Source organism: Argopecten irradians, chromosome 6, assembly GCF_041381155.1.
Source record: "Argopecten irradians isolate NY chromosome 6, Ai_NY, whole genome shotgun sequence".
Classification (NCBI taxonomy): domain Eukaryota; kingdom Metazoa; phylum Mollusca; class Bivalvia; order Pectinida; family Pectinidae; genus Argopecten; species Argopecten irradians.
Genome location: NC_091139.1, coordinates 4533107 through 4549836, shown reverse-complemented (window position 1 = coordinate 4549836; position 16730 = coordinate 4533107). Strand labels below are relative to the sequence as shown.

The 16730-nt window shown below is 35.0% G+C and overlaps 1 protein-coding gene across 1 annotated transcript in view; it reads right to left on the bottom strand.

Annotated features, from left to right (window-relative positions):
- Positions 1-7825: 7825 nt before the first annotated feature.
- The window catches only part of LOC138326158 (receptor-type tyrosine-protein phosphatase delta-like), a 166093-nt gene continuing 157188 nt past the window's right edge, over positions 7826-16730 (bottom strand). The window contains exons 28-36 of the mRNA XM_069272286.1: positions 16398-16552; positions 15661-15946; positions 15298-15391; positions 14966-15042; positions 14437-14571; positions 14086-14211; positions 13582-13736; positions 12800-12935; positions 7826-12360 (exon numbers count right to left, since the gene is read on the bottom strand). Coding sequence (XP_069128387.1) covers positions 12292-12360; positions 12800-12935; positions 13582-13736; positions 14086-14211; positions 14437-14571; positions 14966-15042; positions 15298-15391; positions 15661-15946; positions 16398-16552 — 1233 coding nt within the window. The 3' untranslated portion in view covers positions 7826-12291. The remainder of the gene's footprint in view (positions 12361-12799; positions 12936-13581; positions 13737-14085; positions 14212-14436; positions 14572-14965; positions 15043-15297; positions 15392-15660; positions 15947-16397; positions 16553-16730) is intronic.

Here is a 16730-nt window from a genome sequence, read left to right as displayed (position 1 = left end):
ATCTATGAAAATCGTTCAAATGGACAGACAAACATATATGATGCCTTATAAATGTTAGTTAGATCACATTGGTTATGCACTGTGAAATCTTGTTTTTTAAGCCTAAAACATGTTTTGATGAAAACATACCTTCACAAATCACTTTACAATTATTAATAATACTGTAAAATTGTGCAATGAAATTGTGGACAACAATATGGCTTCATGGTCTGACCGTATGTACTCACTTCACTACACTGAAAATGTTAATATAATGATTTTTGGCAGTACTGCCAAAAATCACTAATCCTGTTTAATTTAAAGTATTGTAATTCTCAAAATTGTGGTTAACTGTTGGTGTTGACTTTTATAAAAGGCAGATTTACTCTCAGAAAAAGGCAAACTCTCAAAAACAAAATATAAACCGTTTCTTAAACACAAAAAAAAACCCATAAGAACATTGATATCGATGGCCTAAGGTGAGGTACAAAACCAAAAATATCAGTTTCCCTGCACAGTAGAGCAATATACAGTTCACTGATCTGCCGTCTGGTACAATGATAGTCAATTATATATATATATATATATATATAAAACAATAAAAACATATAAATTCTAAGAATTCATTATATATTATAATTAAACGCACAGTAACAAGGACGACGGCGGGAAACTAACGTTTACTTTATTTTAATTAAACTGTTCAGAAGGCGATGATAAATGATACAGAATGGTATTTTTTCAGAATTTGTCTAAATTGGTAAAGGGTGTAGACAGGGTGATCCAGTTTGCCCCTACATTTTTTTACTCTGAAGTGCTAGCAATTATGATAAGAAATTGCCCTGAAGTTGTAGGTATCAAGATAAATAGAAAGTTTGCTGATGATACAATATTATTATTAAATGGTGATGACAGTTCTCTTAGAGCTGCTAGCTATCAATACTAGACCAGTATGCCAAATTTTCTGGATTGAAGCCAAATATTGAAAAGTCAAAAGTGCTGTGGATTGGTGGTAAGAGAGGATCAGGCGATAGGATTTGTAGCGATATGAAGGTTTTATTGGACAAATGGTCCAGTTAAAGTACTTGGGATTGTATTCAGCCAAGATCTCGAGGATATGATGAATCTCAATTATCTTCCAAAAATTGGTGAGATTGAAGCCTTTCTTAATAATTGGTCCAAAATATCTTTAACATTAATTGGCAGAATAGTGCTGGTCAAGTCAGTGTCTTTTTCCAAATTAGTGCATTTATTTATTAGCTTACCTTCTCCATGTAGCCAATATTTAGCCAGACTTAATAAAATCATCTTTGATTATTTATTGGGTTCGTCAACATCGAATTTCTAGAAAACAAATTATTCAGAACAGAGAGAATGGTGGTTTGGAGATGCTTCATTTAGAGTCTTTTCTTAAGTCTTAAAATTAAGCTGGATAAGAAGATTCATGAAAAGTCCAGACTGTAATTGGGCATGTCTTCTACTGGAATATCATGATCACGAAATTGAACTTCATTTGTCTAACACGGGGGATGATTTTTTTTTAAAATTTATGTCAAAAAGAACTTGTAATTTATTCTGGAAGGAAGTTTTTCTTATACTTTCAGAGATAAAGCAGATTTTCCCTCCCAATGACATGTATATTTTGAAGGAACCATTATGGTCCAACTCTCTAATTACTATTGATAAAAATACTGGAGGGATTGGTATATCAGAGGTTTAATAATTATTCATGATGTGTTGGATGAAGATGGATGTTGTTTTTTCTTATCCCAAATTTTGTCAGTTTTATCAATTCCAACCTCCTTTTTTAAAGAAGACGATAACCAAATCTTTTCCATCTTTAAAAGAAAACGCCAATAATGTAACCCCCCCCCCCCACCCCCATTTTCCCATACTTCTTAGAAAGCATCATTTCAGATGGACCTGGAAAGAGAATTATATACAAAACTTTAATTCAAATTTATGAATCATCAATAACAATTCTTACAGAGTAAAAAGGGCACGTGACTTGGGATTGGACAAAGATGATTATGAGTGGGAGAAAACCCACAGCAATATTTTTGAACAAACACATGATACAAAGTTAAGATGGCTACAATATCGTCTGGTCCATCGAATTTTACCAACAAACATTTTTTTGTATCTCGGATAAAAGTGTAGGACTCCCTGCTTTGTACTTTTTGCTGGAATGAATATGAAACGTATTTACACTTATTTTACGAATGTTCAATAGTAACCAAGCTTCGTATGGAATTTGAGAAATGGCTTTGTGAAAAGACTACTTTTAATGTAAGTGTATCTTCATTATCAATACTGCTTGACTTACATGGTCACCATAACAATATGATAAACATGATGTCACTGCATTTTAAACAATATGTATATCACTGTAGAACTAAGAAAAGCGTTGTTTGTGCTTGCAATGTTAAATAACACTTTGACGTCTAAATATTTTTTAATAAACCAGTATGTCCGAAAAAATGGAAAGCAAAAAATTTGTCGGATCTTGGCCGTTTGACGGAGATATGATGTGTTATATATGTATTTTTCTATCCCTATTACATGTGTTGATTTTAACGTAGAAGTTTGTGCTCAGATGTGGGATACATAGATACTTGGGAATTAGGGGAATTACGTATACGTAGAACTTGACAGTTTACTTTTCTATCATATATTTTGTATGTTTTTTACCGTTTTTATAAGGATATGTCAAAATGTATTAAGCTAATATTGCCTGGCCTCTGTGATGTTGCACCATCTCGTTGATATGTTGTGCATTAGGCATTTATTTAGATAGATGTTCTTTTAGGCGAACTTCCAAAAATGTTTTTCTTATATCATTAATAACACTGAAGACCAAATTTCTGGCCACGATACAAGTGAAAGAAGTAAAAAGATATTTTCATCTGTTCAAGACAATTTTGTTTAAAATATATAATTAATTAATTAACCTTCGTTTGGTTACATATAAAGAGATGCTAAGGTAAATATGACGTAGAGATTTCCGTTGAAATCATGTTCATCATTTTTTCTAGAGATTTCCGTTGAAATCATGTTCATCATTTTTTCGATAGTAAAACGTTCCTATTGTTTTCATTAGTCGACCTGCAGCTTTCGAACATCCGAGGATCTCCCTCATCAGTTTTAATATATCTGTCATGGACGTAGCAGATAGCACATCGATTTACTCATGTAAACAGTCTCATAATTCAATCACTCATGCATCTTTTATTGAACTTGTTGTATTCACGAATACATTATTATTGTATTATTTTTCTCGGACACTTTCATCTGTCGAATTCGCCCTTGTCTGACAGCCTCTATGACCATATCATAAGACATATTACACAGATTATTTGTTGTGAATGGTTAATTATCAGTAATTACTATACATTGTGTCATTTAAATGTTGTTTTTTTTTCAGCAGGATTTCAAAGTCTTTCATGGTTTCTGCGTTCACGACCGATTCTGGCAAGCCGTTCCAGACATTACCCACATTCATCATCCCCGTTGTTGGTGGATAAGTTGGTGTCATTGGTGTATGATTTAATTGCTTTATCATCTTAAGTTCCACTGATCTATATTTCACTGAATTTAGACTTCGTGTGATGCACTGCTTTTGGTGTCTACACGTATCTCGTCGATACTGTTCCCTCTTGAAACAGTCTATGATACAAGTAAATCAAGGTTTTGGGTTAACTCTCCATACATCATATATATTTGCTAGAAAATATTATCATATATCATCATTGCAACATGCCAAACTATCATGGACCTGTTTTATCCATTGTTGCCGCTATCAGTGGCGATAATTACAGGGGTTAGTAGTAGTAATCACTAGTATCACAAGGGTATACAGGTATAATAGAAAGAAATCAGAGTTACCGGGATTGCCTTCACAGAGAAATAATATCAAATGAAAAATATCCCAACTCCACTTTGTAAGTGACGATATAAATCCAAGTTAATTTATGAATGTTAAAACTTAATTCAAAGTGTTCTGTTAAATATGTAGACGTTGATTTCGGGCAGAGATGCAAAGATATATGTATTAAAATATTAATACTTAGAAACATCGATTTTAGTTGCTATATATAATGAAGTTAAATTCTGGTGGTATGTTTTTTTTCTTCTTTCAAACACGGGTACATAACGTACCAAGGTGTAATCAAAGCTCCCCTAAACCCTGATTGGCCTTCCCGTGTGATTGTCCTGACGCAGAACTACGTCTGTCAGCTTCCTCGTTGGTGGGTGGATCGGAGGTCCCTAATGTGCTATATGGCTAGGGAATAACATTGCATCCATATTGTTTATAGTCCACTAAACCTGCCTATATTATTAGGGGGAAAACCCTTATGATATAGGCAGGTTTAGCGAACAACCCTGACTACGCCCCTGCCCCTCTCCCTTGCAGAGGGCAGTAATCTTGGAATCCCTCGTGTTCTGTGATAAAGTACCTTCTTCCCAAAAGTGACACCAGATATTACATAGAATTTGACATACAAATGTAATAAAGTAAATCTGCATATGACTGCATTAAACTTCAATCAGATCTCGATGCTGCAGCAAGATTGGAGGTTTATGGCTTTCCATCCAGAAAAATGTACATTTATGACAGTTGCTCCAAAAGGAACTCCTATAAATTACAACTACATCATACATGGCCACATTTTAGCTGTATCATCAGCAAGATATCTAGAGGTAACTCTCTTATCTGAAATGGAACATCCACTGCAATAATATAACATCTTATGGCAACAAATCCCTTGGTTTCCTCAGGAGAAATTCACAAATCTCAAATACCAACATTAAATCGAAGGCCTATTTAGCTCTCATAAGACCCAAACTTGAGTACAGCAGAGTACACACAACAAAACATATCTCACATAGAAAAAGTTCAAAGACGAGCAGCAAGGTATGTCCTAAACAACTATAGAAAAACGGACAGTGTAACAGATATGATAAATACACTCAACTGCCACTACTACCACAAAGGTGTTTAAAATTTCGACTAGTAGTTTTCTACAAAATCATTCACTGTCACTAAGCAGTTCCTACCATCAACTCTCTCGTCCCTATCATTAGCAACACACGCAAAGCAAACAATCACCATTTTAAGCAAATATAACCTTCCACTGACACTCTTAAATGGTCTTTCTTTCCGCACACTATAATCCAGTTGCAGATAGGGCGTAAGCATTGTACCTCTGCCCCTATTGCATGACTTATTTAGAATCTTATCTTTTCTTTTTTTCCTACCTTACTTTCTTCTTCCTAACGTTTCCCTTGACACCATCTCAATTTTGGCCTTCAGTTGAGCGTTCACCCCTGTGATGTAGGCTCTGGGTTCTGTTCCCTGGCCGAGACACACCAAATTCTATAAAAGTGGTAGTTTCTGCTCCTGCTGAGCGCTCATAATTAAGGGAGTGGGGCGACTGGTTCGCCCGTTGTCAGTATAATGTGATCGGGTGGGGTGTGTTGCTTGGTGTCTTTGCGGCATGCTTCAGTGATACATCACTATATTAAAATGGGCAACAGTTCCACTATACAAGAAGACACAACACGAATATACCGCAGTCTCCCAAAGCACACACCATGAAATTCAGACACACTACACACCGCATAGTCGCATACATGGGAGGCCGTCATTACATGACCCTGGCTGTTAATAGGACGTTAATAAATCAAACAAACAAACCATTGTTGACACTACTATAGATTCATTCCGAGATCAGCTGACAGTTGGATAGGTGAATAGTCTGCAATGCCTGAAGAGGTCCGAAATGGGTGTAATTTTTTTAAGTTGGATAAACCACTCGTTGGTGTATAATAGAACCCTGTCTCGGCCTTCGACCCTCGATAGGTGTGTTTTCTCTGGTCTATTCTACAGCAACGAGTGGTTTATTCAATACATAGAGTCATCACTATTGTTTAATATTGTACAATATGTGTGTTATCAGCATTTATTTCTTAACAAATGGTTATGCTAAATTAAAGTTTATTCTGAATACATTTACAATTACTGAAAGTGTTCAGAAATGCAGGGACGGAAATCCTGATTTTCTTTACTGGTTGTCTTGATTATTGGTTGCTTTGAAAGGGATTCGACAGGGAGTAACATTACATCCACATTCTTTCAACCCTGACTACGCCACTGCTCCATTCTCTCCTTTGTAGAGGGCAGTGATCTTGGAATCTCTCATGTCCTAAATGGTACTGCACCTTCCTCCCAGAGCTGACACCAGAAATTACATAGAATTTGAGATAAAGTAATGTAGGAAATCGGGGTTCGACTACTGACAGAATAGATTAGAAAATACAGACTGATGGGGGATTTTGTGAGCATTTTACGATCAGCAACATGTTTTTACCAGGGGATGTACTGAAGCACTCTTACGACATGAAAAGAAAGGGGTCTGAATATAGCTAACGTGCACCACTGAATATGCTAGAATACACAATGTATGTTACTCACCAATGCATGTAAAAATATGACAACCAATGCTTAAAGATGCTCCACCGCTGACAGAGCATAAATGATATTAATCATTTGAACAATAATTGGTGTATAATCGTGTATATATATGTCTAATTAACACAAAAAATAATATGAAATAATTTATTTTGACTTTGGTGCATGCGCAATCAGTACTTCATTCCTTCATATAGGATATAGTGCCACGGAATTTTTTCGGGATGCAATTAATTAGTTTTTATATCTTTAACTTGAAGTAAAATTTGAAGCTCAAACTTTTTTAATGTTGTAAAGTATGTAACTTTTGTAACTGAAGAAAAATACTAAATTGTCTGCTCCTGTTTTTGATAGTGAAAAATACCATTTGTCAGCGATGAAGCATCTTTAATTGGAGGTCAAATGTGCCCTGTGCTGATGGGGAATTGTTACTGGAATTTTCAGTATCTCCGACTGATCTTTATCAAAGTGTCATTTATGAATCGGGGAATACTACTTCTTGTTACGTTCTTTTAACAAACACCATTTATATATTGTCATTCTATACATCTCTTTATATATATTTGTAATGAAATTTTATTTCAGAAATGTTGCTGCCACATTGTAAGTGTTTTTTGTGAATGTGGAAAGATTTAAGCATTGAGTTATATCTCCAATGTTAAGTAGCTGTAGTACACATGTTAATATGTAGCAGAGTGGTTAACGTGTCCCGACATATTACCAACACAAGCTCTCAGCTTTGCAAGCTTGAATCCCATCTGGAGAAGTTATTAGGTAACTAATAATATTTTTCTCAGGGTATTCCAAAAAAAAAAAAAAAAAAAAAAATTTGTGCGAAGAATGAAAAGGTTTGGCACAAAAATATTTCATGGTTACCCCAGTTTCAGACAGAAACATAAAACTATAAACACTATCCATGGCATCAATAGGTTTACTTTTCAATTCAGTTTTTATCTTAATTCAAGGCATCCATAGGTTTACCTTCAATTCAGTTTTATATTAACTTCCACACTTATCCACATCCATAGGTACTTCAATTCAGTTTTATCTTACATGCAATGCATCCAAGGCATCCATAGGTTTACTTTCAATTCAGTTTTATCTTAATTCAAGGCATCCATCCATAGGTTTACCTTCAATTCAGTTTTATATTAACTTCACATCGCTTCCTTGCCAGGGAAGAATTATTTCCATGGCAAATGTAGTGTTTTGAAGCTTGTCGTATCTAGAAAGGGGTTGTTGACAGTTAGAGCCAGTCAAAATGGTAGTAAGCTATGCACATGAACTGAAGTAACGAAAATATTGAAGAGAGCTCTTTTTCTTTGAAAAAAATGTTTGTAAAAACAATTGAATAAATACAACAAAGAAAGCAAGATTTGTTCCAAGTTTATTGATATCAATGACTGTATACTCTCAGATAATGACATATTTCCATGACAACCTAACAAGAACTACTATACAACGTAGGTACATCAGCAGCTAGGGAGCCAACAAGTCTATCAATGATTTCACACCAATTGCCATGGTAACATAGATGTTTACACAAGTCACCATGGTAACACAGATGTTGACACTCTTTTTGTGACCATATAACTATACTTTATATTACAGACATATTTAGCATTATGGGTAATTAGATTAATGTTTTAATGAAGTAAATCCAAAAAATGGCGCTTTTCTATTTTTAAGATTTTATACAAGAGATTCACAGAAACGTATAAGAAAATCGAGATCCACTGTACAGCTATAGAGCTAGATATAAAACACAGACGACTAAAAACGTCGTAAATATTCTCAATAGTCTTAGCAACAAACAAAACACAAAATGTTAGTTACATGACTAGATTGAAACACGGACACGGTAGTGTCAGGACCTTGAGAGTTCAGCTACAGAATAAGTCACGTCTACTATAGAGACTTACACCTACAGACGAGATTTTACAGTTCTGAACACGAATTATAATTATATATAGCTATTGCACCCTTGGAGGGTTAAAATACTGAAAACTGAAAAAAGTCCAAAAGGTGATTGTCTGCTGTAGTATACAACAGTGACTGGTCTAATGTACAGCGACATCTAGGGTGTATAGCTACGATAGTGATCACATAGCCCTGCTCATAGTCGGGAGCATTTCAACCTCCTTTAATATGAATTCTGGAAGCAATAGGCCAGGTGGCTTAACCTGTATTAACTGGGTAATTTTGTTGGGCCAAGTTTTCAGTATGTAAATTAAATTATCATAGTACGTTTATGAAGAATTCATATTTGAAAAAAATTGATCTCAACAGACATTGATAATATTGGTTTCATTGAAATTGAATCAAAATGGATATTTTGTTCCCTATTATTTCATATATAGATGCTGACAATATGTTATCAATATTTACTCTGAACATTTGCTTTATCAATGTAATGAACAATACAATGATTTTCAGTATTTCCTTAAGTAGATTTTGAATTCCATTTCACACGTCAATTTACCCACAGTTAAGTATATACCCCCATCTAAATTCTCCATCTCACACAGTATCTACCAACATTATCATTATGCACAAAACCTAAAGATGTGATACAAGTTAAAACTTGTCTTATATGAAAACAAAAGAATGAAAATTGTTACATGTAATAATTGCATTGCAAATATGTTTTCAATACCACAGGTAATAATTAATAATAATAAAAAATGGTCTTGCACAATCAGCACATTGAATGACAGGTGTAAATAAATGATGTGACAAGAATGATGGAGTAGTGGAGGATTAAAATGAACGATGAAATAAACGGTCAATAGACAATACTATTACAACACTTAATTTGGTCGTTTATATGTACACAACACTTGTAATTAAGTGTGTTGAGATGTGTATTGGAATCTCAGACCTAGGCTCTACCGACGAGACAGAATGTCCAGATATATATATATACGGACCGTGGGAATCTGTTTCAACCTTTACTGCAGTTTGTCCACGATTAAATTTTGGCAAAAGACGTGATTTTCAACTTGTTTATAATGTACCATCCTCGGTGATCCAGGTTCTAAATACACTATCGTTGATAGCGATGTATTTCTGACACTGAGTTTCCGAGAATTATCCACGGTTTAAAACAGAGTCTGGTCTCTATTGCTTTGTCATACATAGGTCTGAAATTCCAACCAATCTTCTACTTATCACAAGTGCTCTACACGCTAGACACATAATTGATTGATCGCAAACATCAGGACACAATGCAAATATTTACTGGCTCAATTTTTTTTATCCAGTTGCTATATGGATAAGCAATATATTGTCTGTATTATATATATATGTAAATATGTGATGTTCATACTGCGAGATATAAAAATTAATTCAATATGAATTTCCTCAGCTATTGTTCTTCAAACAATGTATAAATACAGCTAATTCAAAATAAGATAAAAATGTAAAAATGTAAATGGAGTCTTCTGTTGTTTTGCTGATTTTTCTATTATACCAAGCTTTAGGGTATTGTTACAAGTCTCGAAACATCTGCAAGTTATATTAAAACTCCAAAGTCTGCGGTAAAATATTTTCCATGGTTACATTAAGAAGTTTCTATGACAACCATATTTCCATTCATACATTTCCAAAATATCTTAAGTCACATGATTCACACAATCTGGTAAACCCATTCACCCCTGTAAGTTCATAATGGACTGTTCCAGTTCTTGAAGTAGAAGCGTCCAAATGTGTCATAAGGGGTAAGTGAGTTGAATTACAAATCATCTTGATAAACAAGATTCTCCATATTTCAAGCAGATCAGTTTTTCATGGATACGTTGAACAATGTCTATATGCAGTAACCATATTTTCCAGTTAAATATGGTTTATCAAGCATTTCAGGTTTCTAACAATATATATATAACAACTTTAAAGTTTCCGTGACTATAAATAATTAAGTTCCAATCATACACAGGAACCGTGTCCTTTATAATGTTTCTATGGCGAAGTGAATGCTTTTACGATATATACAGCTTGATTAATGGATTTCTCGGTGGACTTTACTGTGACCTTTTGACCTCTGCATATAACCTCTCATTCATTTTTTTTTTTTAATTTTGAAATCAATAAATAAGTTGTCGATAATACATTCTTCTTCTTAAGGAACAGAGATGTGGAAATCACCATACCAGGTAATATAATTCATCAAAACTCATCATATTGCATCTTTTCTTCAAATTGAAATGGATAAAGAATGAGTGTTTGAATTAAAGATTTTGTTAATTGTTGGTTTTCTCTATTGCTCCCATGGTGTACTTACTAATCAGTCTTTCTCGTGACACCGATAATGATCAGAATGTGTTATTTTCCATGCAGTGAATTTTTGGAAATTCTACCATGAGGTTTCCGTATAGAGCAGACGACATTTGAGATTTGGAGGAGTTCATAAGCTGGTCTTTTTATACTCAATGAGATTACTCTAGGACACAGAACATGAATCGACCAATCTTGGGCTGTAACTCCTGCACTGCACTCGTACACACACACATACAATATATCACTCCACATCATCGATCCATAAATAGCCCACCCTAAATATACCACATTGTGCCCACACGTCCACATACATACATGACCAGTTTCAGAGTAACACAGCACTTTAAGATCAACAACAGCTGAATCTGTTGCTACCCTAGCTTAAATAAAGCATTCTGTTGCTATGGCGACGAGTATCCTCCAACAATTGTTTACTTTGCAAACACACTTAACTATAATGCAAGGTGTCCTAGTTTGAGGGTCAAAGTTCAACGAAATAAATATGGACACAATTGCTGACAGGTTGTCACGGTAACAAAACACAAATGTTTATATGTATCTATATATATATTTATGTATATATATATAAAAAAAAAAGATATCGGTGGCTTTTTATTATCCTAAGCGTTGATCGGGCAGATGAATGACAAGCACAATAATCTCGCACTACAGAAAGGCAAAAACAAAACAAAGCACCATAACTATAAATAGATCTGTAAATTAACGGTCCTATCGACTTTTGTCTCCATGACAACATTTTCATATCAATGTTCACCTTTCTGAACAAGAATGTCTTAAAGAGTCGGTATTCCATCACAAGTCCCAAAAGGGAGACAACTTGGTATGTTTCCTGTTTTATATTCTGTCCCACACACATGCTTCCATGCACACGTGATACTATCTTTGGCAACATAAAGATGAAGAGGAGTGAACACGATCCACATTGTACCATGTTAAATATCCTATGGAAGTCTATAATGCTATGTCTATGGTACTGAAATGACATTAAAAATTCCTAGTCCCAATCTGATCCACCATTACACAGTGCCAACACGACGGTAGGTCTCCCTTATATACAGGTCCCACATGTACCTCACCATGGCAGTAAAGACCGCGTCACCAGTGAAGTGTTTTGGTCCATTTCTACAATGACCAACATCTCGGATGTCCAGCACGTTTTAAACATGCTTACCAAATGTTTAAGTGGTCAATCAATATTGCACATTTTGCGACGACTCTTTGAGCCATTTTGACTATAGTAATCCATTCTCACATCTTAACGATCAATTGGTCCTTTTCCTACTTAGATTTTCTCTACCGATGATGCCGAGCACAGCCAGCAGTCACTGTCTGGTGTGTTGTCTCCCTTGAATTGTCCCACAATGAATAACAATCGGCATCAATCTATGAACAGGTTGAACACAACCACAGAAATAGTTTAATGTTTCCACGGTCCAAACACCGCCGACAGACACAGACTTATTTGGCTGTAATGATGTAACTGTGTCACCTGACAATGTAGAATGTCTCTGTTTCCATGGAAACACCTGCGTTTGTCGCCACACCTACGCCGCGTAATGGTCGAAGGATCCTAAGTATTCGAGAGCCGCTCGGTAACAGAACTGGTACTGGTCCTAAACAAACAAGTATTTCATTGAATTATTATGTAACTTAGCAATACAATTTTACTAGCATGGATTTCTAATAAAATGAAATATCTGAATTTTCTTATTGTATTAAGTGATGTTAGCTATTGACTTCAGAACTGTCAAACATGGAAAATTATCACAATTTCAACATTAGTCAATATCTGTCTATTCCGTCTGAATATAAGTGTTAGCTCTCTTCCAGGTAGGTATCAATTATTACATCAGTATTTTGTGAGAGCAATTCACTACGTTTTCTCCGAAAATTATGATGTTACACTCGCAAACACATGACGTCATAATCATTACCTTCCCACAAGGGCTGATAACTCTATAATACACTTAATTTACAATAAACACCCTGGACATTGGGACAATGCTGAGTTAATAATATAAAACGATCTAACAAATCAGTTAATGAGGTTACCTCTGTCTGGACCATAGCAGGCCTCTGTGTCCTCAGCATTTTGACGGTCTGGAACATGTCGACCACGCCCTCGTACCTCATCCTCTCCAGGACAATACTGAGAGTGATAAACACGCCGGTCCTGCCCACACCAGCACTGAAACACATACAAGTTAGAGATAGAGTTGTACCAGCTATACACAGTACTATGTATGGGTAAAGTGAAAGTACAACATACCAAGTTAGTTGAATGTTTGAATGACATTACATGTACTTTCATCGACATTGACCAAGACATATCACATATAGATGCACATTATCATAAATACTAACAAGATTTATTATATAGTATTGAATAAAATCAGTTTTTTTTTTATATAAGAACTCATTCATCCTGAAGACACATTTGTATTCTTCTATTTCATAGCCTGGAACAGTGCATCATTTCAGGGGAGAATGAATTTAGAATTATTCACATATTTTGCTGTCACATTTTTTGAGCTTTGAAAACAGGTCTTGGGAATAATGAAATTACAAGAACAATTTTTAAATAACCCCTATATGATAATTTGTGATAAAGTCTGTATAATGGTAATTTTATTCCGACTTTGCATATTACAGAGTTAGCTCCCTTGTGGGTAGGTATTAATATTGTTACATCATTATTTTGTAAGCGTAATTCACATGGTTTTGGGTGAAATGTATAACAGTTACGCTCGCAAACACCTAACGTCACAATCAATCCCTACCCACAAGGACAGATACCCCTGTAATATGCAAATTTAATACAGTAATTAACAGACCTGCAGTGTACGGAGATTGGTCCTTCCTGTCCAAACTGTTCCTTAGTTTTGTGAACCTGACCAATGAAATCAATGAAGCCCTCTCCAGATTTGGGTACACCCTGCTCTGGCCAGTCCGTAAACTGGAACTGTCTGATGGTTCGAGATTGACCGTCCTGTCAAACAAAGAACAATACCTATGAGATTCAAAAATGCAAAAATGACGGCCAAATCGGTGTTCAAAACAGGGTCGTCTGAACACTAACAGGGTCGTCTGAACACTATCCAAACATTCTACCAATATTGAGCTACCTGGTTTCAGATCATTGTCCTGATCCCAAACTGTTACAGATAAATGTTCTTACAAAATCAAAAGCTTTGGAACATTTTGAGTTTCTGTTACACAATGCAAACATATTCACCTTGTTATAATGCTCCTTTTCAAACTTTATTTTCCAAAATATCAATAGAAATAAAATCATATACTTGTAAAACTTCTGAATTATTTTCATCAATAGAACTTACCCTAGCGTCTGTGACCTTGAACTCTCTCAGGATGTATTGTGGCATGTTGTACTCGGCCATTGGATCCACAACAAAGTACTGATACCTTGCTGACCGCTCGCTTGGCCAGTACTGGTGGCATTTTTCCTGTAACCATGGAAACAGACAAATGAAGAAAATGAATTTAGAATTTTGTGATAAGTAAGGACATAATCAAATTGCAAAATAGCAAATGAGAATTCAACTGGTGGCATTTTCCCTGTAACCATGGAAACATACAAATGAACAAAATGAATTAAGAATTCTGTAATAAGTAAGGACATAATCAGATTGAAAATAAGCGGATGAGAATTCAACGGAATGAATACTTACACGTCCCATTTCTCGTAATTTGGTTAGCATGACAATGATTGTGGAGTTGTGTTCCCAGAGCATCCTCCAGAAATCTTCTGTCGTCTCCGACAGAGGGCCCTGGGTAGCCACGTAGGCCTGGCAGTACTTATATCCCTGCAATACAAACATTATCATAATTAAAGTTTGTCACCTATTCCTTCTTTGCATATTATAGAGTTATCTTCCTTGCTTAAATTTCATGTAATGTTTTCTGAAAAATACGACGTTATGTACATGTCTACGCTTGCAAACATATAATGTCACAATAAATACCTTCCTGCAATGTCATGTAACTCTTTACTAAGCAAAGACGAGATAATTGAAATTATTTACCAGTAATATAAGGCAAATATGGAAAACACCATTACGAAAAGCATTGGTTTTACATCAAAAAATACTTTAAAAACAAAGCAATATTTTGGTAAACAAATTCTAAAAAATGTTTCATTGATAGGCTACCTATAGAAAAGATTTAGTCAATCACAAAAACGGCAAGTCTGATACTTACATCTATAAAACTGGCGTTGATGTAATCGGAGCCATCCACTCCTCTAATTGGCTGTAGGGCTACTCTTGTGGATTCAACTGAAACCATTACATTTGTCAGTAAAGACTTTGTATCATAAATAATTCCTTTTTGTTGTTCATTAAATGATTCATTACATTGCTAAAGCACACTTCGTCAGATGCTGACAAATTGTATGCAAAATATTACAGCCAAATCATGATACTTAAAACACATATTACTTTTAAATAATTAATCATAACTTGTCTATAACAATTCTTATTTCTTAATTAAATTTGAAATGTGAAAAATATCTATACTAATACGATACTTACATGGTAATATGTTAACGAGTCTATTCTTGAATTTATTCACAGGAAGATTGGCACTAACAAATCGATTTGGACTAGCCTTCATGTTTGCTAACCGCTGGAAAATAATACAATAAACACTAAGACAAAGGACTATGTGACATGTTTGTGTTATTGTATACCTGATGTTGTGATTCGTGGATATACCATATAGTCATTTATTTCTGTGGGTCAAAATTTGGTAATTTGAACGAAAAAAAGTAGAAACTTTAGCAAGTTTTAATTTTTGTGATCTGGCTTAGGAGTATATATGAATAAAAAACTTCTCAATATTTTATTGATAAAATTTCGTTAACCAAAGTAATGCGTAAAAATAAGAAAGAATACCTTAAATTCGAGCTCCATGCCTGTGACGGTTTCGCCTGGTTCAGGCTGCATCAGTTTCTGTATGTGTACGGATAAATTACGAGCTGGCACCTCTGTGTTTCCACACGTAACAGCTTCTAACAGTGCATCATGGATAAAGATATACTGGTCTTCTGTTTGTACCATATAATTACGCTGTGCTCGTAAACAGGTCACATGACCATATATATCAACAGTTTTTTCGTGTCGGATACGTTCCAACATGGCGTCTATAACTATGAAGGCTCCTGTTCTTCCAACACCAGCACTGAAGAAAATGGAAAAAAAGTCTTCATTAGTTTATGCTTTTCTTTTTCTTTCAAGTTTTATTTAATTGAGGTATTGTTTAGGTTTGTTTTGCAATTTCATTTTTTTCCCAACATTTGAACATTAACAACAGAAACAAATAGTTAAGATACAGAACCAAAAGTCTATATTAATCAATACCCTGGTAGTTATATCAGGTGCAGTTTGTCATTACATCAAAGAAATTGTCTTAAGACCAACACGAAGGTAATAGGCTGCACATTTTGAAGGATAATATCTTTTTACATGTGGTATTATTGAATAATTAACAGACACCAGCTGTCAATGAATCTGCTCATTTTCCACCTGTGACGTTGTATTTTGCATTATGTATGCTCCGACATTAAGTTTGTGCATGTACATTGTGAGCATGGGATGTGCTTTTAAGTATCGTCTGGTGATCGGACAATTACCTGCAGTGGACCACCATTGGTCCGGCATCAGGGGGATTACTTGTTTTGACACGCCTCATAAACATGAGGAGTGGTGTGGGATGGTCGGGTACTCCGTGATCTGGCCAGGCTGTGAACTGGAACTGGCGAATCTCACGCTTCTCTGGGAATCCATACTGTAGGTAAAAAGAAAACCACAGGTAAAACACAGGTTAAATTGACAGGTGGTCACAGGTATTAGTAATTTTTAAGTCTGAAAATCTGTTAAAATCCAATTCATGTACATTATTGGATCAAAAGTGATTAACCAGCATGAATTTATTTATAAACCTTCAAAAAATGAAGCATTAGTAA